General features: G+C 43.6%; 1 protein-coding gene and 1 long non-coding RNA gene across 2 annotated transcripts; one reads left to right on the top strand and one right to left on the bottom strand.

Annotated features, from left to right (window-relative positions):
- Window positions 1-71: 71 nt before the first annotated feature.
- On the bottom strand, window positions 72-15,224 carry scfd1 (sec1 family domain containing 1). The gene is made up of 24 exons (XM_039009753.1): window positions 15,090-15,224; window positions 14,343-14,502; window positions 13,928-14,018; window positions 13,304-13,426; window positions 12,986-13,073; window positions 12,775-12,864; window positions 12,293-12,348; window positions 11,697-11,782; window positions 11,169-11,268; window positions 8,567-8,706; window positions 8,175-8,265; window positions 7,973-8,052; window positions 7,701-7,782; window positions 7,188-7,284; window positions 6,971-7,041; window positions 5,372-5,451; window positions 5,181-5,243; window positions 4,979-5,054; window positions 4,618-4,671; window positions 1,870-1,922; window positions 1,732-1,765; window positions 1,465-1,530; window positions 1,226-1,294; window positions 72-838 (listed from the first exon to the last, which is right to left on the bottom strand). The coding sequence occupies exons 1-24, from the start codon at window positions 15,118-15,120 to the stop codon at window positions 815-817; spliced, it is 1,905 nt and encodes a 634-aa protein (XP_038865681.1). The 5' UTR covers window positions 15,121-15,224; the 3' UTR covers window positions 72-814.
- On the top strand, window positions 15,090-22,421 carry LOC120060436. The gene is made up of 5 exons (XR_005478225.1): window positions 15,090-15,859; window positions 18,433-18,483; window positions 18,807-18,851; window positions 18,933-18,993; window positions 22,383-22,421. It is a non-coding gene; the product is annotated as an uncharacterized LOC120060436 (long non-coding RNA).
- The last annotated feature ends 281 nt before the right edge of the window (window positions 22,422-22,702 follow it).

Raw genomic sequence — 22,702 nt, 5'->3', positions numbered from 1 at the left:
GAATAAGATTAAACAAAGGACAAGTTGGAAAACTCTGGTTGATACACTAGATACACTACACAGCAACCGTGTTGAGTAAGACTATTCAACTTTATTTGTTGAGAGTGCAAAGCAAATTAGTTAAAGGCCCAATGCAGATGTTTTTATATCAATATCAAATCATTTCTGGGTAACAATTAAGTACCTTACTGCGATTGTTTTCAATTAAAATGGTCAAAAAGTAACAAAAATAGCTTCTTAGCAAGAGCAATTTCTCAAACAAGAATTTTGGTAGGACTGTCGGAGTGGTCTGAGTGAGGAGGGGAAAACTGAAAACTATCTGTTATTGACAGAGAGGTTTGGAACTCTTTCATCTGTGAACTAATTTACCACCTGGTGATCTCACCAGGCAGGCCAAAACTCCATCCCAACAAAACAGGCAATCATTTCAGGTGGTCTTTTCAAAAAGCTCTTACACTAAAAAGGCATTATCAGATTTTTTGCAATATTTTCCCCAACCTCATAGTATGGAAATATAAAACACAGGAAATCATGTTTTTGACTGGAATGGGCCTTTAAACAAACAATGTAAGTATGGTACACATTATAAAACACATGGAATATCAGAGAGAGAGAGAGAGAGAGAGAGAGAGAGAGAGAGAGAGAGAGAGAGAGCGAGAGAGAGAGCGAGAGAGAGAGAGAGAGAGAGAGAGAGAGACAGGATCTAGAGGAACTTAAAACGATCATCAATGATTAGAGAGGTTTTGATTGCAGTTGTGAGTATTTAGGAGAAATGGAATCGAAGAAAAGAAAGTGTTCATATGTTTTCTTGCTTTTACTTTTGGCCGAGTGAGGATAGCTGTGGAGACAAACACGGAGAAACAATAAAAACCACATCTCACTACCAGAAATCTACGATCAACTTAGCAGTGTAGGTGATTTAACACAAACCCACAATATGGGTGTCATCATTCCATATTATGAGTCAGGCTTAAATTATTGATATTACTCAACAAAAAGCCTGCTTCCCAAATGGTACCCTTGACAAATTTTATTTGTCACATGCGCCAAATACAACAGGTGTAGTAGACCTTACCGTGAAATGCTTACTTACAAGCCCTTAACCAACAATGCAGTTTCCCTATTCAGTGCACTACTTTTGACCAGGGCCACATAGGGTAGTAGTGCACTATATTGGTAATAGGGTGCCATTTGGGACGCACACAAAGGCTGGTGGTCCTCCTACCTGTTTGATGAACTGCCCTGCATTGAAGAGCTCACTGCATCCGTACAGCACCCTCTTCCCTGGCTTTGCCTAAAAGGATGCCACAAAATACACGTTGTTCAAAAGAACTCTACTGAAAACATGAAGAGGTTTCACAAAATACAATGGAAACTTTTGTCACAATGTGACATGTAGACATTTTAATAAAACATCCATTAAAAAAAAACGAAAAACGAAAACAATTTGGAGTGATAGTTTACCTTTGTGTAGTCCACCAGGTTTTGATATTCTATGTAGTTTCCTCCTCCGACCACAAAGACGATAGCCTGAAACAGAAGGCGAGATCTCACTGACAGGTTGAGGCTGCTAGGTTCATGTACATAATATACACAGAGTAGTGTGCCCCCCCCCCCCCCCCCCCCGTCATACATTGAGTCCAAGACAGGCACCAGGACAACACACAGCAGTTACTGGATTTAGTGGAGGCCCTGTTTGTGCGTCTGTCTGCTGACCATGGCAGGACTCACCTCTTGAAACGGGTTCTTGTTCCTTGGGGTTGAGCTGTTGGGAGAACAGGAGTGTTTAGACACAGATCTTACGGACAGAAAATGCACATGACTATTTAGAGGCCTTAACTGCTATCCTTGGAGCTGTTGAAGTCGTACCTCTCACTGCCGCGCAGCATCTTGGGATCAAAGTATCTGTAGTCATCCGTCTCCTGCAGATCAGAAACACATCAGCAATACACCAACAAACGTATACATCACATGAACAACAAGAGAGAGACCATTTTCTGACAATTCTAGAAACACCAAAATCCCCCCCATTGCTCAAGGTCACCCAGTTCCTCTTATTAAAAGCAACTCCTGCATAAGCATCGGTCCTGTGAGACAAAGTCAACCTATTGACTCAAGTGCGATCAGATCAGGCAGAATTCAGATTCAGAGAACACCTGCATGATTTCAACAGAAACGTCACATTTACCAGAACTAGTCTTACATAGGATCAGTGGAGTTTCCTCCCTCTCTCATACATCCTCCTTAAACCCAGAACCAAGTCTTTAGTCTGGTCTGCGTCCCAAATGGCATCCTATTCCCTATATAGTGCACTACTTTTGACCAGTGCCGTATGGGCCCTGGTCAAAAGTTGTGCACTATGTAGGGAGTAGGGTGCCATTTGGGATGCCGCCCCAGTGATTAAAAACAGCTCTGTGAGGGTGGCCTGGCCTGATCTGCTCTGGGGGCTCCACGGTTGTGCGAAACCCTAGCTGCTAGCTGTCTGCAGGGGCTGCAATAGAGCACATGGGCAGCACTGTGGACTCTCAATCCTCTCTGGGAGGACAGGCGCACACTGAACGTGGAGATTAGGTTACAGCTAACCCAGAAGCTCTCTCTACACTCCCTCATCTCGCTCTCAGCTCCTTACCAGCTTACCCTGAAGCAGAGGGAAGGTCCACTGAAAATCATTCACAAGCCATCCTCTGTGCACTCAACACTACACTTGTTAGTGTAGGCCACCAGACTTGAGGGAGGTCCCCTATTCCCCTCTGTGGTCCGTGTCTAATTTTCCCTGGATCAGCTGCTACATCTATAGAGGCGTTACATCAACTTAGTCCCTTTGTGATTACGATCTCTCACAGGTCCATAAACATTTGGGGAATGATAATATGAACAAACGCTTTTCAATTTCCATTAGCTCCGTTCCATCTTGTGTCAGCGTCCCAGGTGGCACCCTATTCCCTTCAAAGTGCCTGTAGGGCTCTACTTAAAAGTAGTGCGCTTTATAGGGAATAGGGTACCATTTGGCACTCATACTGTGTCTCTACAGCCAGGAGGGAGCAGGGATTACAGGATTCTGTTACTGGCTTTAGATGCCCCCCAACCCCTATCCCCACCTCTCCAAACACTGAATTGGACATAACAATATTATCATTTTCTCAGCTACTGGAATTACAGTGCACTGTACAAAGCGCTTCTTGTTCGGTGAGCCGAGAAGGAGAGGGGCACATCAGTCCAAATTCAACAGCCTCCATCCTCCTCTCCCCACCCCTGTCCCGCATCCGATGGCCCTCTTGGACAGGTGTAATCTATCGGTGGTTCTTCTGTGTGAACACAATGCCATTCCTCTCCCAGGCAGGTTTAGCAGTGTGTTCAGGTTTGATATCAGAAGCCCTCTGCTGAACTGCCTCTCTCCTGTGTGGGGAAAGACGATAGCACAAAAATCTGGAGCATCTAGTCAGTTCAGAGAGACAGGGAGCTCCTCTTTCACCAGCCTGACTGCAAAGTATTTTCTCTTCTGGTGAAGAATGTGAGTGGGCCACGGCTCTGCCAGATAGAGGGAGATGCATTCGGTCCATTGGGAAGAGAGGAGAGAGACTAGGGATGCATCCTAAATGGCAACCTATTTAGTGCACTACTTTTGACCAGGGCCAATAGGGCTTTGTTGTGAATTGTTAGATATGTTGTGTATTGTTAGATATTACTGCACTGTTGGAGCCAGGAACACAAGCATTTCCGCTACACCCGCAATAACATCTGCTAAATATGTGTATGTGACCAATACAATTTGATTTGGTCAAAAGGAGTACACTATAGGGAATAGGGTGCCATCTGGGACGCATGCCCCTATGTCTGCTGTAGCAGAAGCTTCCTGGCATTTCTATATTGTTATGCACATGACTGACTGACTTGACTTAAACACTAGGTAATCCGCAGGTACAGTACCAGTCAAAAGTTTGGACACACCTACTCATTCAAGGGTTATACATTATTTTTCACATATTGTGAAGACGGACTAGATTTTTTAATAAAGGCAGCAACTGTAGCTAATGCATTCCAGGTGACGACCTTATGAAGCTGGTTGAGAGAATGCCAAGAGTGTGCAAAGCTGTCATCAAGGCAAAGGGTGGCTACTTTGAAGAATCTCAAATATATTTTGATTTGTTTAACCGTTTTTTGGTTACTACATGATTCCATATGTGTTATTTCATAGTTTTGATGTCTTCACTATTATTCTACAATGTAGAAAATAGTAAAAATAAAGAAAAACCCTGGAATGTTTCGGTGTGTCCAAACTTTTGACTGATACTGTATGTACACGACTGCAGACAGCTATTTGACATTTTACAAAGTAGCTTAGCTACAGTTGCTGCCTTTATTTAAAAAATCTAGTCACGTCTTCACAATTTGTGGTGACTAGTTTCCCCCCACATATTCAGAAGTAATCTAATCAGAAGGGGGCATGATTGGAGAAGTCTCCGACTGCAGACATGAGACCCCCATCAGGTTGTTCATCTTGTTGCCACTGTATTCATCAGCATGCTTCCCTCCTGAATATGATGGTGCAACAAAGCAGAAACATAGAGGAATGTCCACAGTAGAGGGGGAGGAGAGAAGAGAAGAGAGGAGACTCACCGGATTGGACTTCATCTCCATCAGGTTGTCCAGGATACGCGTGACTGGCAGGTTCTGAAAGAAAAACACTTGAAATACTCTGTTCTTTCTCACCAGGTAATTAATCACTACAGACTGACTCCAACGAGCAGCCGCGTGAGATATTATCATACATGTCTCCAGGCAAAACCTTCCCATCAAAGCCAAGGGACATCTGGACATTTTGAAAACACATATACAGACAGTATCATGATGAGACTGCTCCTCTCATCTGTCTATTAAGAGACATTCAGTATCACTCATCATGTGTGTTTCTGTGCATAATTGTGTGTGTGTGTGTGTGTGTGTGTGTGTGTGTGTGTGTGTGTGTAAAGCTACTCACATGCTGTTTAAGCACCAGGTGTTTCACCCCCTCCATGACAAACTGGGAGCCAGAGTTCATCACTCTAGAGAAGAGGCTGTGGGATAGAGAGACAGGAGGAGGACAGGGTCAGCACGGGGGTTAGGTCTATGGGACCCCTGAAACAAGGGAAACTCTGCAATGTCCCAAATGGCACCCTATTCCCTAGCTCTCTCTTTCTTACCCCATAGGTTTCACACCGCTGTTCCCATAGTTAGATGGTGTGGCAGCAATCTTTGTGAAAGCCCTGGCAAAACAAATGATTCATAATAAGCTCCTTGAAAGAACCCAAAACAATGTGTTTTATTATCTGTTTGGTTCTGCATGTATGAAGCATTATATGATGAAAATGCAAGCTTGCTTGTAATGTCTTACTTCCACTGCTTGATGTAGTTGAGAGAGGACAGGTCGCAGCCAGTTTCTAGAAGAGCCTTCTTGTATTGGTCCAGATCACTCTGAAACACAGAAAAACCCCAGTAAGATAACAACATGCATGTTTTCACCAAGGTAAAACATACAAGTGATTGAGCAGGGATTCGAGTATTAGTAGGGAATTTACCGACCAGGGACTTAAAAAAGCTTGAAGAAATAAAAACCTAGTCATCCTAAAACAGAGTGTGACATGTGTATGGTGGTATCATCAGTACATTACGGTGGCAGAGACAAGTACTTTTTAATGTAACTAAACTGATGTTACACCACAGCATCCTGGGAAAACAAATAACCTTAAAAATGTACATACTGGACCAACTGGAGAACGGACCAGAAAGGAGAGGGTAATCCCATGGTAATAATCGGCCCCGGACGGGTTCAGGTTAAGGGGGGGACAGAGATGAAAGGAGGAATACCACAAGACGTTGGCGGTGGAAAAAGATTTCCTGCTTGACTTCAGCTGTCAGGCCGGGAAAACAGAATGGCATCTCAGAGGAGAAGGGCTATTAGGAAGACCATTGATCAACATGATGCTCCAGGACAGCCTGATCCTAACGCTGATCCCAGCCTGCAGCCGCAGCCAGAAACCTGGGCCCATATTAATGCTCCTCAGAGCAGGAGTGCTGATCTAGGATCCGTCTTGTCTTTTAGATGATAATGAAAACGATTATATGGACGAGCAGAGAACTGATCCTCGATCCGTGCTCCTACTCAGAGACTTTGTGAATACGGCCCCTGGCATCCTCCCAGCCCTTTGGAGCTGGCGGCTGGAGGGACTTGACTTCACTCCTCTGTGGTGAACTGTGGTTACTGAGGTGGTGATGACAGGGCTTGAAGCAGAGCCAGTATTAGGGTCTTCCAAGTCTTAGCAGGGTCCCTAAGAGGCTAGTCCCTGAGCTGCGCCACCTCTCTGAAGAAAGCAGACGTAGAACCCACAGTCATAGTGGAGAGCTGGGTGTCCTCCTATACAGAGGGCCTTGCGATGCTCAGAACAGAACAAGCTAGCATTATTGGACTTCTGGAGTAACGACATTTGGCCTCGGCTTCAAAGGGTATCGATGTTCCTGGAACCTGCTCTAACGTGTCATATCGAACAATAAAGCTTTTGAATGTTGTAAGAAGAAAAGCTGGTTTGAATATCATGCGAAAAAATGATTTGAGAATTGATGTTTGGTGTTCTAAACAATGAAACGCAAGCCAGGGCCAAGGTTTTTTATATTGTATATTGTGCTGTTACTAAGACTACCACATCCAGTGAGACCACAAAGTGTCTCCATTGAGGTTGCTATTGTGCCGTTTTTGGATCCATTGGACATGATACTGCATATGACCGTAGTGAATCAGACAGATCAACAGAGTTCCCTGACAAAAGGGGCCTGTATCTTGTGGCTCCTCTCTGACCGGTGATTGAGTCTAGTTTGGCATGTGTTTGATGGTGAGAGAATGTGTGATTTGAGTCTAGTATGTTTTTGATAGGGACAGGGTTAAGTCCAGTATGCATGTGTTTGATAGGGTAAGGGTTAAGTGGGGGACAGGCCTCACCTCTGAAGGGGGTTGCAGGGCTGTGATGTAGAAAATCAGAAACAGTCTCATCTTGTCCTCTGGTGTTCCCGCTGTCACAAAGACAAAAACAAAGTTGTTTAACAAACCTTACATCAACAGGCACCTCAGGTATTTCCGACCCTTGACAAAGTACACGAGATAGCACATGTATGATTTATGTTATTTCTGGCAAAGATAAGCACAGAGGCACATCTACCGTCAGGGTCACTGATGATGTCCAGTAAAGACTTTTCCAGGGTGGATTTGCTCATCAGCTTCTCCTCGTACTCAAAGTACACGTCCAGTTTACGGCTCTGGATGGGTCACAGAAGTTACACATTAGGGAAAGAGTACCTATAAGGAATTTTCGATATTTTTGTTAAAATGATCAAATGAAGGGCTCCCCGAGTGGTGCAGCGGTCTAAGGCACTGCATTGCTACACCAAAAATGGAAGTGGGATTAATGTGTATGTGGGCTTAATAGGTACACTTAACTTAGTCCACGTCAAGAGGATGTTTCAGCAGTCCTTTACTGGCAGATTCAGTAACAACTTTATAGTGAGTGCTCTGAGATGTTAGAGCTCACACGGACTGCACAGCAGTCTTCCATACATGTTTAATATCTGAAACAAGTGTTAATGGGATGCAGCGCACTATGGACACAGAGAGAACCCCCTCTATCTACACATGGAAAACACATTGACAGGCCATGACCGGGTTTAATACTAACCTTAATGTGATCCAGAACGGCGGTGGCTACGTTAGTGTGGAGGTCAATCAGCCTCTTCTTCTCCAGAAGCTCTGGTAGGGAGCTAGTAGAGGAAACACAGAACAGTTTTGGTACAGACTGAGCACAGTCAATAACAGCGTAGCAAGGAATAAATAATAATACAGAAATACTGTATATTTACATATACGGGTAGCCCGTTATTGTAAATAAGAATCTGTTCTTAATTGACTAGCCTAGTTCAAATAAAAGGAAAATTCTAGAATGATGCTCACCTGACAGCTGAGGTAAGTTTTGCGGTGTTGTCTGACATACTAATACTACTAATGGCTCCCTCATCCTCACCCTCCAACCCCTGGAGAAGATCAAAAGTCTTATTTTAGTGGGGAATTTGCAGGTGTGAGTGAGACTACTTCAGACTACAGGTTTTCAGTGAGACTACTTCATTGAACAGCTCTAGAAAACCGCCCTTCTTACCATGATGCTCTTGAGGCGTTTGACCTCGTCCTCCTGGGCTCGGTACGTGTCTAACTCCTCCTGTACAGACTCAGCCACCTCCGGGAACGGGCTGGAAGAGTCAAAACAAGCCCTCAGCCAAGAAGAACTTCACGACAGCAAAGATTGAAATATACTGTTGCTACTGCGTTATAAAGCAGAACTCTAAAAATGGTTTGAAATATACTGTTCCTATTGAGTTATAAAGCACCAAACGCAGACTACCTTCTAAATCAGTAGTTTAAATCACACTTTAGCCAATGGAATGGAGTTTCTAACAAGCAAAGCTTGGAATATACTGTTGCTACCTAGTTATAAAGCCTCGGCCACATGCTACCCGCTGAATCAGTAATCACCACAAGTGAGTTCCTAACCTGCCCTTGTGTTTCTGCCAGAATTTGTCTGCGGCTGTGAGGTCATAACTCTTCTTATTTTTCTTCTTGGGTCTGGCTCCGGAAGGGGAAGCTTCTGACCCCACAGACTCGTCCATACTGACCCTGTTCAGGTGGAAGTCCTAGGACACTCACACACACACAGAAATACATTAGTGTCACACACACAGCAAAATCATTTCTACTACGGATAGTATTTTTCCTGCAAATAGAGTCATTTCTGAGTGATTATTTTTTTCAGTGTTGGGATGGTGGTTGGCGTCTGGCAGAGATCCTATTGGATGTGTAGTCTGGTCATATTTCTGCTTACATCATCGGAAAAAAAGACTGGTCCATAGATACCTCTGGGATAAACACTGATATCTACTTACATCATCATAATACTTACATTCAAAATAACAACCGTTGTCATAAATATATATTGAGGTTAAAACAAAGGACTCGTGATGCTGAAAACTAAGAGAGGAGACGGGATCGTACATTTTACACCAGAAATCATTTTAAGGCAGGGATGCTGGAAAATGGTTCCTCACAAATATTTATGACTTCTGGCACAGGTCAACGCACTGAGCACATACCACAGCATTTAATCTATTCTTAATCTTACACACAAGGTCATTGCAGTAGCGCTACCTTGAAAATCACACACCTTATTATATATATATATATATATATATATATATATATATATATATATATATATATATACAGTTGAAGTTTACATACACTTAGGTTGGAGTCATTAAAACTCGTTTTTCAACCACTCCACAAATTTCTTGTTTACAAACTATAGTTTTGGCAAGTCGGTTAGGACATCTACTTTGTGCATGACACAAGTAATTTTTCCAACAATTGTTTACAGACAGATTATTTCACTTATAATTCAGAAGTTAATAATTCAGAGTCAGAAGTTTACATTCACTAAGTTGACTGTGCCTTTAAACAGCTTGGAAAATTCCAGAAAATGATGTCATGGCTTTAGAAGCTTCTGATAGGCTAATTGACATCATTTGAGTCAATTAGTGGTGTAGCTGTGGATGTATTTCAAGGCCTACCTTCAAACTCAGTGCCTCTTTGCTTGACATCATGGGAAAATCAAAAGAAATCAGCCAAGACCTCAGAAAAAAATGTGTAGACCTCCACAAGTCTGGTTCATCCTTGGGAGCAATTTCCAAACGCCTGAAGGTACCACATTCATCTGTACAAACAACAGTACGCAAGTATAAACACCATGGAACCCCGAAGCCGTCATACCACTCAGGAAGGAGACGCGTTCTGTCTCCTAGAGATGAACGTACTTTGGTGCGAAAAGTGCAAATCAATCCTAGAACAACAGCAAAGGACCTTGTGAAGATGCTGGAGGAAACAGGTACAAAAGTATCTATATCAACAGTAAAACGAGTCCTATATCGACATAACCTGAAAGGCCGTTCAGCAAGGAAGAAGCCACTGCTCCAAAACCGCCATAAAAAAGCCAGACTACGGTTTGCAACTGCACATGGGAACAAAGATCGTACTTTTTGGAGAAATGTCCTCTGGTCTGATGAAACAAAAATAAAAACTGTTTGGCCATAATGACTGTCGTTATGTTTGGATGAAAAAGGGGGAGGCTTGCAAGCCGAAGAACCCCATCCCAACCGTGAAGCACGGGGGTGGCAGCATCATTTTGTGAGGCGGCTTTGCTGCAGGAGGGACTGGTGCACTTCACAAAATAGAAAATTATGTGGATATATTGAAGCAACATCTCAAGACATCAGTCAGGAAGTTAAAGCTTGGTCGCAAATGGGTCTTCCAAATGGACAATGACCCCAAGCATACTTCCAAAGTTGTGGCAAAATGGCTTAAGGACAACAAAGTCAAGGTATTGAGGTGGCCATCATAAAGCCCTGACCTCAATCCTATAGAAAATTTGTGGGCAGAACTGAAAAAAGTGTGTTCGAGCAAGGAGGCCTACAAACCTGACTCGGTTACACCAGCTCTGTCAGGAGGAATGGGCCAAAATTGACCCAACTTATTGTGGGAAGTTTGTGGAAGGCTACCCAAAACGTATGACCCAAGTTAAACAATTTAAAGGCAATGCTAGCAAATACTAATTTAGTGTATGTAAACTTCTGACCCACTGGGAATGTGATGAAAGAAATAAAAGCTGAAATAAATCATTCTCTCTACTATTATTCTGACATTTCACATTCTTAAAATAAAGTGGTGATCCTAACTGACCTAAGACAGGGATTTTTTACTCGAATTAAATGTCATGAATTGTGAATAACTGAGTTTAAATGTATTTGTCTAAGGTCGATGTAAACTTCCGACTTCAACTGTATAAATCCCAATTCACACTACTGAGTCGTGCATAGTCATAGTTCATCCTACACAGAGCGCAAAATACCATACACCCAACAACACCACTCACCATAAATTACTCAAGACTATAGAGTGGACGTTTCTCATGGGTAAGCCCTTAGTTTTTGTCATAGTGTATGATGTGTCTGTTAAGTCCATCATAACAGAGTGGTGGGAGTATGACAGACAGATTTGCTCCTCTCTCTCTCTCCCTGATTCCCTGGCTTCCTGTTAGTCTTACCAGCACATCGTGGATGAGGGCCTGGTAGGTCCATGTGTGGTGGAGAGGGGTGGCAAGATCCAGGTTGCGGTCAGCGAGAACAAATAGGGGTCTCTGGAAGCTGAAGAGAGAGAGAGAGAGCGAGATGAAACGAGAAGATGATAAATGTACCCAGAGTTCCCCACTGGCTAGGCTCTCTCTCTGCTCCACCAAAGCTGAAACAAAAGAAAACTTGAAATAGATCCTGCTTAGAGCTTCCCAGAGGAAGCATGACTGTTTTCACTTCATCGAAGGCCTAGCTAACCACTCAGTGAGTCTGGAGAGCAGAGGAGAGGAGAAAAGCAGAATAGCACATTTCCACTTCAAAGTTAGACAAAGACATTGTGTAGCACAGTGTGTGTGTGTGTGTGGGAAGCCATTTTATGTGTTTGTCTTAGGGAATGGAGTAGGCCTTTCGTGGTACAGTACAGAATCATGATATTAATGTCTACATCTAGTCTGCTCTCTTTATGGTTCATACCCAGTGTACCAGTCTGCACCCTGACCCACCTGAACTGGCCGGCCCCCATATTGTCTCCAGTGAATAGGCTGTTTCTGGCGTCTCGCAGGTTCTCCCTCAGCTTCTTGTCAAGTTTCTGCAACAAACAGAGAAACTGGGTTAGATAGTTTTGCCTCTTATGCAGCTAGGTAAGACGCCTTACATCTTCTTAACCGGATATACGCTTAGCACACAGTCTTGCAGCGTTTCACTGAGAGCTTAGAGACCCTCACCACAACACAGCAGTGCAGTATAGGGAACAAAGAGCAGTGCTGTGTAACTGGAGGAGAAACACTGCATCCATCCATTAATTCTCTTGGAGGATCAGCTTCCACACTGACTGCATCAGCATTCCTCCCCACATCAAGAATCTACCTGCAAATACTGTCTGCAAACAGTGGGATTTTGGAGGTGGGTGGACTTGGATGTCGTCCTCAAATTACTAATTTCCTCTTTCACTGTACCCACTGGGGATGGGTACTACTCTCCCAGCCCTGTCTGCACTGCCAAGACATAATACAAAGTGTATTTAGACTGACAGACTGTGTCCCTTGACAGCGGCTGAGGAGAATTCAGAGAGTTATAAATGAGGAAGGATGATGCTCACCACCGCGACCATCTCCGCAGCATTCCCTCTTGGACAGCGGATTATGGGGACAGCACCTAAGAAAACAAAACGGATCTGTTAACTGCCAATAGAGAGCATTGACGACTTTAGCAGAGCGTGTCTATAGAGAATATGAGGATGTGCTGTGAATCACATGAGGATAAAACTGAGAATCGTATACAACCTGCAAGTTAGGGATGCAGTGGGTTTACTTTGCTCAATGCATCATATAGTCACACTTTCACCATTGGCCTTTACTTTCAAAAAGTGTTCCTCTCTAGGAAATATGATTTTGGTATCGCTTCGATTCAGGTGAGTAATAACAAAAGTGATGCTGCCATCTAGCAGGGAGAAACTGGTACAACCATGAACCACCTGAGTAAATGAAACAATCTTACAGTATTTTGAAATACTAAAGCAGTGTTCTCTCAAGGAGTCTCAATAGTATTGTGGCACTAATAATATTCTGTTGAAAGACCCACCCAGAGTGACAAAGAAGCAGAAAAGGCTGTCTACAATCGTATCCATGATGGCCTCCATCTCTGTGTCCATGATGTCCGGTTTGTTAATCGCTAATCAAAAGGGAATAAGAAAACAGGAAGTCAAATACAATCCTGCCAGCTAATCATGAATAAGATCTGATGAAAATGGCAAAGTGCAATCTAGCACAGTTTCTGAATCCAATGAACTTACCATGGTAGGAGATGAGCTCTTTATTTTGATTACAGAGGATAAACATATCATCTTCGAGTGTGATGAAATTCAAATACTGATCAAACACCTACGAAAGCAAAAAATACCTTACTGTTACAAGGCTGTTCAATACCCTGTAATGTGATGTGTTTTAGAAAATGGCTAGGACGGAGTCACAAATGGCACCCTATCCCCTACATAATGTACTACTTTTGACCAGAGCCCTACAGGAAAAAAAAGTAGTGCACTATATAGGGAATAGGGTACCATTTGAGAGACAGCCTGGAAGAGAGGTGAACTAGTGTGTGGTGGACTCACCTTGGTAACCTGGGTGACAGCGTTGGCTGAGAGAGCTGCACTAGCAATATCCTCTAGTTTACTTCTGGATATGGCTGAGATGAAGTTCAAATAGTATGACTCATATAGCTGGTTACGAAGGTCCTGAGAAAAATAAACAAAACAATGGAATGTAACAATATACTGACTAGTAGGATGTTACATACATTTTTTTACATTTTAGTCATTTAGCAGACGCTCTTATCCAGAGCGACTTACAGTAGAGTGCATACATTTTTATTACATTTTTACATACTGAGACAAGGATATCCCTACCGGCCAAACCCTCCCTAACCCGGACGACGCTATGCCAATTGTGCGTCGCCCCACGGACCTCCCGGTTGCGGCCGGCTGCGACAGAGCCTGGGCGCGAACCCAGAGACTCTGGCTAGCACTGCGATGCAGTGCCCTAGACCACTGCCCCACCCGGGAGGCCCTACATGTCTGGGATGTAATGTTTGGACAACAAATAATTGTATCTGGCCAAGGCCACCAAATGTATAGGCTCAGTGGCCCAATACAGTTTTTCTTATCATATCTAGACCTATCCTGAGTTTAATCATATCTGATGATGTAATGTTGATATTCTGAGTGAGGGATGCTTACTTGGCATATCCGGTCAATGTTCTCCTCTGTCGGCATAACAAAATAGATGGCTGGCACATCCGGGATGGGATCTCTGTCTGAATGAAGCAACCTATAGAGAATGATCAAATACATTGAAGACCTTTCTAGATGACGGTGTCCATTGATTGACACCAAGTCAATGCTGTGTTTGTGGACTTATTTGCAATTTAACTTCTCTCAAAACTGTTGTTGTCCTTTGAAATATACTGCACTGGTAGATCCTTAATTTTCAATAGATACTGAACAGTTGATGGGTTACATTACTCAAATTCAAACTCTTTACAGCCTCATTAATTATTTGTCTGGTGCATCATGACTTTAGTTCTCTACATTTACCTTTTGTGAAGGGGATTAATAGATTATTAACAGCGATGTCAAATTGTGAGTTACTCACAAGTGCAAAGTGATTCCCATGTCCCGTAGTTCTTTGACCGCCAGTAGAGGGGAGATTATGTCCTGGCCAAACCTGTCATAGATCAGTACCTTCCATACCGGCTCGGCAGCAGTGTTTTTCAACGGAGAAGTGTTGAAATTCAGCATGCGCTTCAATGCAGCTGGGGACACAGAAGAATACAGTATAAAGTCATGCTTGGCCAATGTTTAAGATGATGTAAATTGGAAATATGGCACAACCACCACTTTTGCCATACTAAACATGGCACAGGACTGGGGGAACTGGGACTTTGCCATACCATTTCTGCCAATCAACGAGTGAAATTGTTTGATGAGTGAAATAGCTAGTTAGCTAGCGTTAGCCACTCATCCAAAGGAACGATACTGCAGTCGATATAGCTAACTTGTTATATCTGTCAGTCAGTTATATCTGTCAGTCATTCACTGCGTGGCATTCCTGTTCCTTGACATGACAACCACATCAAAGTGTCTAGTGAAGTCAAGAGTAGTAGTAAGTTAGCCATCCGACTTGTTGCTGCTTTATAATATTATTGTAACGCGTTTACGTTAGCTAGCTAATAAGTTAGCTTAGCATTGATTTTCTCGTGAAGATGGCTGGTGGCCATCGTGGAAGTTCGTATTTTATTCAACAGGCTATGGTCAGAGAAAATAGTCGGTGTTACAATGTGAATCAACAATTCGACAACCTATGTTCAGCAAAAATATATGACTGAAACCATTGACAGACCTGCCTGCTTTTCCCGGACGGAGGCGGCCATCTTTTCTGTTTATGCAGTGACGGGGCAAGAGATGACGTGGCAGCCAAGTGCGGCTTGGTTGAGAGGCAGTGTGTAGTTCGAGGCAGAGGCAGTGTGTAGACACTAGTTCGGTGTGTAGTTCAGTGTGTAGACTTGACTCAATGTGGGCAGAGTAAAACGTATGGGCCGGGCTCAATGTGGGCAGAGTAAAACGTATGGGCCGGGCTCAATGTGGGCAGAGTGAAACGTCTGGGCCGGGCTCAATGTGGGCAGAGTGAAACGTCTGGGCCGGACTCAATGTGGGCAGAGTGAAACGTCTGGGCCGGGCTAAATGTGGCAGAGTCAAACGTCTGGGCCGGACTCAATGTGGGCAGAGTGAAACGTCTGGGCCGGGCTCAATGTGAGCGGGGTAAAACGTCTGGGCCGGGCTCAATGTGGGCAGAGTGAAACGTCTGGGCCGGGCTAAATGTGGCAGAGTCAAACGTCTGGGCCGGACTCAATGTGGGCAGAGTGAAACGTCTGGGCCGGGCTCAATGTGAGCGGGGTAAAACGTCTGGGCCGGGCTCAATGTGGGCAGAGTGAAACGTCTGGGCCGGGCTCAATGTGGGCGGAGTAAAACGTCTGGGCCGGGCTCAATGTGGGCAGAGTGAAACGTCTGGGCCGGGCTCAATGTGAGCGGAGTAAAACGTCTGGGCCGAGCTCAATGTGGGCGGAGTCAAACGTGTTTAACCCGAACCTCACCAAGATCACCCAAATTTAGGTAAATGTCGAAGGTATTAACGTCAACGAAAGCGAATCTTAATCTAACCTACATGGATAAAAATAGAAACCATGGAAGTAAGTGAGACTGTCATTATGCATAATGTACTTTGTAATATTCATGTTATACCAGTGCGGTGGTATAATTTTATATGACCAACTACCGCACAGATGTTAAGTAAGCCTAGGTTTACATGTACAGTTATGTAATCGATTTGATCGTTGGTTTTTCTGTGTTCAATGTATGCCTTGTTGTGTTTGGCTGGCTCTAAATGTGTATTGTTGATGCCATTCCCTTAGTTACACACAGGGAGTCTACGAGTAGTATACAAACGCAGCAAAAAAAGAAATGTCCTCTCACTGTCAACTGCGTTTATTTTCAGCAAACTTAACGTGTAAATATTTGTAGGAACATAACACGATTCAACAACTGACACAAACTGAACAAGTTCCACAGACATGTGACTAACAGAAATTGAATAATGTGTCCCTGAACAAAGGGACGGGGTTAAAAGTAACAGTTAGTATGTGGTGTGGCCACCAGCTGCATTAAGTACTGCAGTGCATCTCCTCCTCGTGGACTGAACCAGATTTGCAAGTTCTTGCTGTGAGATGTTACCCCACTCTTCCACCAAGGCACCTGCAAGTACCGGACATTTCTGGGGGGAATGGCCCTAGCCCTCACCCTCTGATCCAACAGGTCCCAGACATGCTCAATGGGATTGAGATTCGGGCTCTTCACTGGCCATGGCAGAACACTGACATTCCTGTCTTGCAGGAAATTAGGCACAGAACGAGCAGTATGGCTGGTGGCATTGTCATGCTGGAGGGTCATGTCAGGATGAGCCTGCAGGAAGGGTACCACATGAGGGAGAAGGATGTCTTCCCTGTAACGCACAGTGTTGAGATTTCCTGCAATGACGACAAGCTCAGTCCGATGATGCTGTGACACACCGCCCCAGACCATGACGGACCCTCCACCTCCAAATCGATCTCGCTCCAGAGTACAGGCCTCAGTGTAACGCTTATTCCTTCGACGATAAACGCAAATCCGACCATCACCCCTGGTGAGACACAACCGCGACTCGTCAATGAAGAGCACTTTTTGCCTGTCCTGTCTGGTCCAGCGACGGTGGGTTTGTGCCCATAGGCGACGTTGTTGCCAGTGATGTCTGGTGAGTACCTGCCTTACAACAGGCCTACAAGCCCTCAGTCCAGCCTCTCTCAGCCTATTGCGGACAGTCTGAGCACTGATGGAGGGATTGTGCGTTCCTGGTGTAACTCAGGCAGTTGTTGCCATCCTGTACCTGTCCCGCAGGTGTGATGTTCGGATGTACCGATCCTGTGCAGGTGTTACACGTGGTCTACCACTGTGGACGATCAGCTGTCCTTCCTGTCTCCCTGTAGCTCTGTCTTAGGCGTCTCACAGTACGGACGTTGCAATTATTGCCCTGGCCACATCTGCTGTCCTCATGCCTCCTTGCAGCATTCCTAAGGCACGTTCACGCAGGGACCCTGGGCATCTTTCTTTTGGTGTTTTCTTTTGGTGAGTCAGTAGAAAGGCCTCTTTTATTGTCCTAAGTTTTCATAACTGTGACCTTAATTGCTGTCACGAACATCGTAGTGATGTGAATACATATTTTTAATAGAAGACGACTGAACACTAAACAAACTAACAAAATACACCACTACCGCTACAAACAATGAGTGCAGACATGCAACTTCATATAGACAATAACCCACAAACCAAAATGGCAACCTAAATAGGATCCCCAATCAGAGACAACGATAAACAGCTGCCTCTGATTGGGAACCAATCTAGGCCACCATAGACCTACATAATGCCTAGATTACACACACACACCTAGACATACCCTAGACAAGACAAAACACACATACCACCCTCGTCACACCCTGACCTAACCAAAATAATAAAGAAAACGAAGATAACTAAGGTCAGGGCGTGACAATTGCCTACCGTCTGTAAGCTGTTAGTGTCTTAATGACCGTTCCACAGGTGCATGTTCATTAATTGTTTATGGTTCATTGAACAAGCATGGGAAACAGTGTATAAACCCTTTACAATGAAGATCTGTGAAGTTATTTGGATTTTTACGAATTCTTTAAAGACCGGGTCCTGAAAAAGGGACATTTCTTTTTTTTCTGAGTTTACAATCATGAAATCAGCTGGTCCCAGCTGCATGGAAAGTAAAATAAGAAAAACTTCAAAACACATTTATGAAGAAAGCATACACATTGCTTTGAAATTATGTTCAAGGAAAGGTTTTAGGCATGTGAGTGCATTGATGTTAGAAATGGTGTGTTTGCAGTCAAATACATTTTCTGGTCCAGAAACACCCATACATGTTGTGAAAAATACTTGGGCTAATTCAGTTCCAACTGTGTTCAAACTGTTATGCATGCTGGAGTATAAAAAGCTGTTGAATTGTACTTTTTCTTTACTTTCACAGAAACAGCTTGGATCAGGTTAGATATTCCTTTAAATTATTCCACTGAAGTGTACCATTTGATTGTCATTCCTTTATTGAAAAGTGTACCTTGTTCTCACCACAGGGCCTACCAAAGCACGGTTTCTCAAACAACTGTGGGGTGTTTGTTTTGATGGTAAGATGCTGGCTATTCAGTATATTATATAAGTCATATTTTCTGTTACAACATATGAAAAGTTATTATTTCTGTGCTTGCAGCTTGCAAAGCACACTATTGTTATTGCTCATACTTTTTCTTGTTTATTATTTTTGGGACCTATTTCCTACATTTTTTACACTACATACACAATTCATACATCACGCTCCTGCAGAGCTGGATGCTGATGTGACTTCTTGGGGGGGGGCGGGGGGGGGAGAATGTCTTCTACATCCTGAAATATATTCCTGGAAGGAATCATAACTATCAAACTTAACAACCTACTCTTTCTTAACTTACAGTACACTCTGTACATTGCAATGGAAGCACAGTGTGATTTCACTGAGGTATGTATAGATTATGAAATTCTCATCACTAGTGGATGTTTTTTTGGGATACTCATCTGATTGTGATTTTCTTTTTCAAAGGAAACATGCAGAAAATTAGGCGACGGTGGTGCCTCGTTCTCCTGCAGAACTTTCCCATGCTGTAAGTCTTGAACATTATTTAAAAAAATTATAATTTGCATCCTTAAAATCACTTGTTTCACTGTAGCCAGACTGACCTGAATATATGTTCATATTGAGTGGATGTCATTCACTCACTAAGGTCTGAAGAAGAGGTTGAAAGATTGAAAAAGGCGGTGAAAACGGTGTCTGTCTCCATTCTCATTTGGAAAGTTAATGGCATAAATCAGGATAGGTAGTAACAGTATATATGCTCAATGAAATATAATTAAATTTATAACATTTATCAATACAATTTTAACAGTACATGAATTAAGTCTTTTCACAGCAACCATATCAGTAGCTTGTATCAAATATAGCATGAAACAAAGTGTTAACACATCTGCTGGTACCACTTTAATATTTCTTACGATCTTCAAAAATGAAATACGTTTGTATTCAACGTGTGTGACTCAAACCTCAGATGGGGGGGGAAAATAAAAAAAAGTGGGTGGGGTCAAACATTTGACTGCCCACATTGATACTCTGGACCTAGTTTTGTCCCATGGAATAAATGTTGTAGATCTTAATGTTTTTCCTAAAAATCCTGGACTATCGGACCACCGTTTTATTACATTTGCAATCGCAACAAATAATCTGCTCAGACCCCAACCAAGGACCATCAAAAGTCGTGCTATAAATTCTCAGACAACACAAAGATTCCTTGATGCCCTTCCAGACTCCTGCCTACCCAAGGACGTCAGAGGACAAAAATCAGTTAACCACCTAACTGAGGAACTCAATTTAACCTTGCACAATACCCTAGATGCAGTTGCACCCCTAAAAACATTTGTCATAAGAAACTAGCTCCCTGGTATACAGAAAATACCCGAGCTCTGAAGCAAGCTTCCAGAAAATTGGAACGGAAATGGCGCCACACCAAACTGGAAGTCTTCCGACTAGCTTGGAAAGACAGTACCGTGCAGTATCGAAGAGCCCTCACTGCTGCTCGATCATCCTATTTTTCCAACTTAATTGAGGAAAATAAGAACAATCCCCCCCAAAAAATGTATACTGTCGCAAAGCTAACTAAAAAGCTGCATTCCCCAAGTGAGGATGGCTTTCACTTCAGCAGTAATAAATTCATGAACTTCTTTGAGGAAAAGATCATGATCATTAGAAAGCAAATTACGGACTCCTCTTTAAATCTGCGTATTCCTCCAAAGCTCAGCTGTCCTGAGTCTGCACAACTCTGCCAGGACCTAGGATCAAGAGAGACACAAGTGTTTTAGTAGTATATCTCTTGACACAATGATGAAAATAATCATGGCCTCTAAACCTTCAAGCTGCATACTGGACCCTATTCCAACTAAACTACTTAAAGAGCTGCTTCATGTGCTTGGCCCTCCTATGTTGAACATAATAAACGGCTCTCTATCCACCGGATGTGTACCAAACTCACTAAAAGTGGCAGTAATAAAGCCTCTCTTGAAAAAGCCAAACCTTGACCCAGAAAATATAAAAAACTATCGGCCTATATCGAATCTTCCATTCCTCTCAAAAATTTTAGAAAAAGCTGTTACGCAGCAACTCACTGCCTTCCTGAAGACAAACAATGTATACGAAATGCTTCAGTCTGGTTTTAGACCCCATCATAGCACTGAGACTGCACTTGTGAAGGTGGTAAATTACCTTTTAATGGCGTCAGACCGAGGCTCTGCATCTGTCCTCGTGCTACTAGACCTTAGTGCTGCCTTCGATACCATCGATCACCACATTCTTTTGGAGAGATTGGAAACCGAAATTGGTCTACACGGACAAGTTCTGGCCTGGTTTAGATCTTATCTGTCGGAAAGATATGTTTGTCTCTGTGAATGGTTTGTCCTCTGACAAATCAACTGTACAGTTCGGTGTTCCTCAAGGTTCCGTTTTAGGACCACTATTGTTTTCACTATATATTTTACCTCTTGGGGTTCATTCGAAAACATAATGTTAACTTTCACTGCTATGCGGATGACACACAGCTGTACATTTCAATGAAACATGGTGAAGCCCCAAAATTGCCCTCGCTAGAAGCCTGTGTTTCAGATATAAGGAAGTGGATGGCTGAAAACGTTCTACTTTTAAACTCGGACAAAACAGAGATGCTTGTTCTAGGTCCCAAGAAACAAAGAGATCTTCTGTTAAATCTGACAATTAATCTTGATGGTTGTAAAGTCGTCTCAAATAAAACTGTGAAGGACCTCGGCGTTACTCTGGACCCTGATCTCTCTTTTGACGAACATATCAAGACTGTTTCAAGGACAGCTTTTTTCCATCTACGTAACATTGCAAAAATCTGAAATTTTCTGTCCAAAAATGATGCAGAAAAATTAATCCATGCTTTTGTTACTTCTAGGTTAGACTACTGCAATGCTCTACTTTCCAGCTACCCAGATAAAGCACTAAATAAACTTCAGTTAGTGCTAAATACGGCTGCTAGAATCCTGACTAGAACCAAAAAATGTGATCATATTACTCCAGTGCTAGCCTCCCTACACTGGCTTCCTGTTAAGGCAAGGGCTGATTTCAAGGTTTTACTGTTAACCTACAAAGCGTTACATGGGCTTGCTCCTACCTATCTTTCCGAGTTGGTCCTGCCGTACATACCTACACGTATGCTATGGTCACAAGACGCAGGCCTCCTAATTGTCCCTAGAATTTCTAAGCAAACAGCTGGAGGCAGGGCTTTCTCCTATAGATCTCCATTTTTATGGAATGGTCTGCCTACCCATGTGAGAGACGCAGACTCGGTCTCAACTTTTAAGTCTTTACTGAAGACTCGTCTCTTCAGTGGGTCATATGATTGAGTGTAGTCTGGCCCAGGAGTGTGAAGGTGAACGGAAAGGCTCTGGAGCAACGAACCGCCCTTGCTGTCTCTGCCTGGCCGGTTCCCCTCTCTCCACTGGGACTCTCTACCTCTAACCCTATTACAGGGGCTGAGTCACTGGCTTACTGGTGCTCTTTCATGCCGTCCCTAGGAGGGGTGCGTCACTTGAGTGGGTTGAGTCACTGACGTGATCTTCCTGTCTGGGTTGGCGCCCCCCCCTTGGGTTGTGCCGTGGCGGAGATCTTTGTGGGCTATACTCGGCCATGTCTCAGGATGGTAAGTTGGTGGTTGAAGATATCCCTCTAGTGGTGTGGGGGCTGTGCTTTGGCAAAGTGGGTGGGGTTATATCCTTCCTGTTTGGCCCTCTCCGGGGGTATCATCGGATGGGGCCACAGTGTCTCCTGACCCCTCCTGTCTCAGCCTCCAGTATTTATGCTGCAGTAGTTTGTGTCGGGGGGCTAGGGTCAGTTTGTTATAACTGAAGTACTTCTCCTGTCTTATCCGGTGTCCTGTGTGAATTTAAGTATGCACTCTCTAATTCTCTTTTTCTTTCTCTCTCGGAGGACCTGAGCCCTAGGACCATGCCTCAGGACGACCTGGCATGATGACTCCTTGCTGTCCCCAGTCCACCTGGCCGTGCTGCTTCTCCAGTTTCAACTGTTCTGCCTGCGGCTATGGAACCCTGACCTGTTCACCGGACGTGCTACCTGTCCCAGACCTGCTGTTTTCAACTCTCTAGAGACCGCAGGAGCGGTAGAGATACTCTTAATGATCGGCTATGAAAAGCCAACTGACATTTACTCCTGAGGTGCTGACTTGCTGCACCCTCGACAACTACTGTGATTATTATTATTTGACCATGCTGGTCATTTATGAACATGTG

This window comes from Salvelinus namaycush, chromosome 15 (assembly GCF_016432855.1).
Source record: "Salvelinus namaycush isolate Seneca chromosome 15, SaNama_1.0, whole genome shotgun sequence".
Lineage (NCBI taxonomy): Eukaryota > Metazoa > Chordata > Actinopteri > Salmoniformes > Salmonidae > Salvelinus > Salvelinus namaycush.
The sequence above is the reverse complement of the archived record's forward strand: the minus strand, read 5'-3'. Positions and strand labels throughout refer to the sequence as shown.

What these genes read in the sequence shown, in the direction of transcription:
- scfd1 (XM_039009753.1), bottom strand. Translation starts at nt 15,120, where the DNA reads ATGGCCGCCTCCGTCCGGGAAAAGCAGGCAG. An exon ending in CCGTTCTGGATCACATTAAG is followed by an intron (nt 7,285 to 7,700) that starts GTTAGTATTAAA and finishes TGACCCATCCAG; the next exon opens with AGCCGTAAACTGGACGTGTA. An exon ending in TGGAGATGAAGTCCAATCCG is followed by an intron (nt 1,923 to 4,617) that starts GTGAGTCTCCTC and finishes TCTGATCTGCAG; the next exon opens with GAGACGGATGACTACAGATA.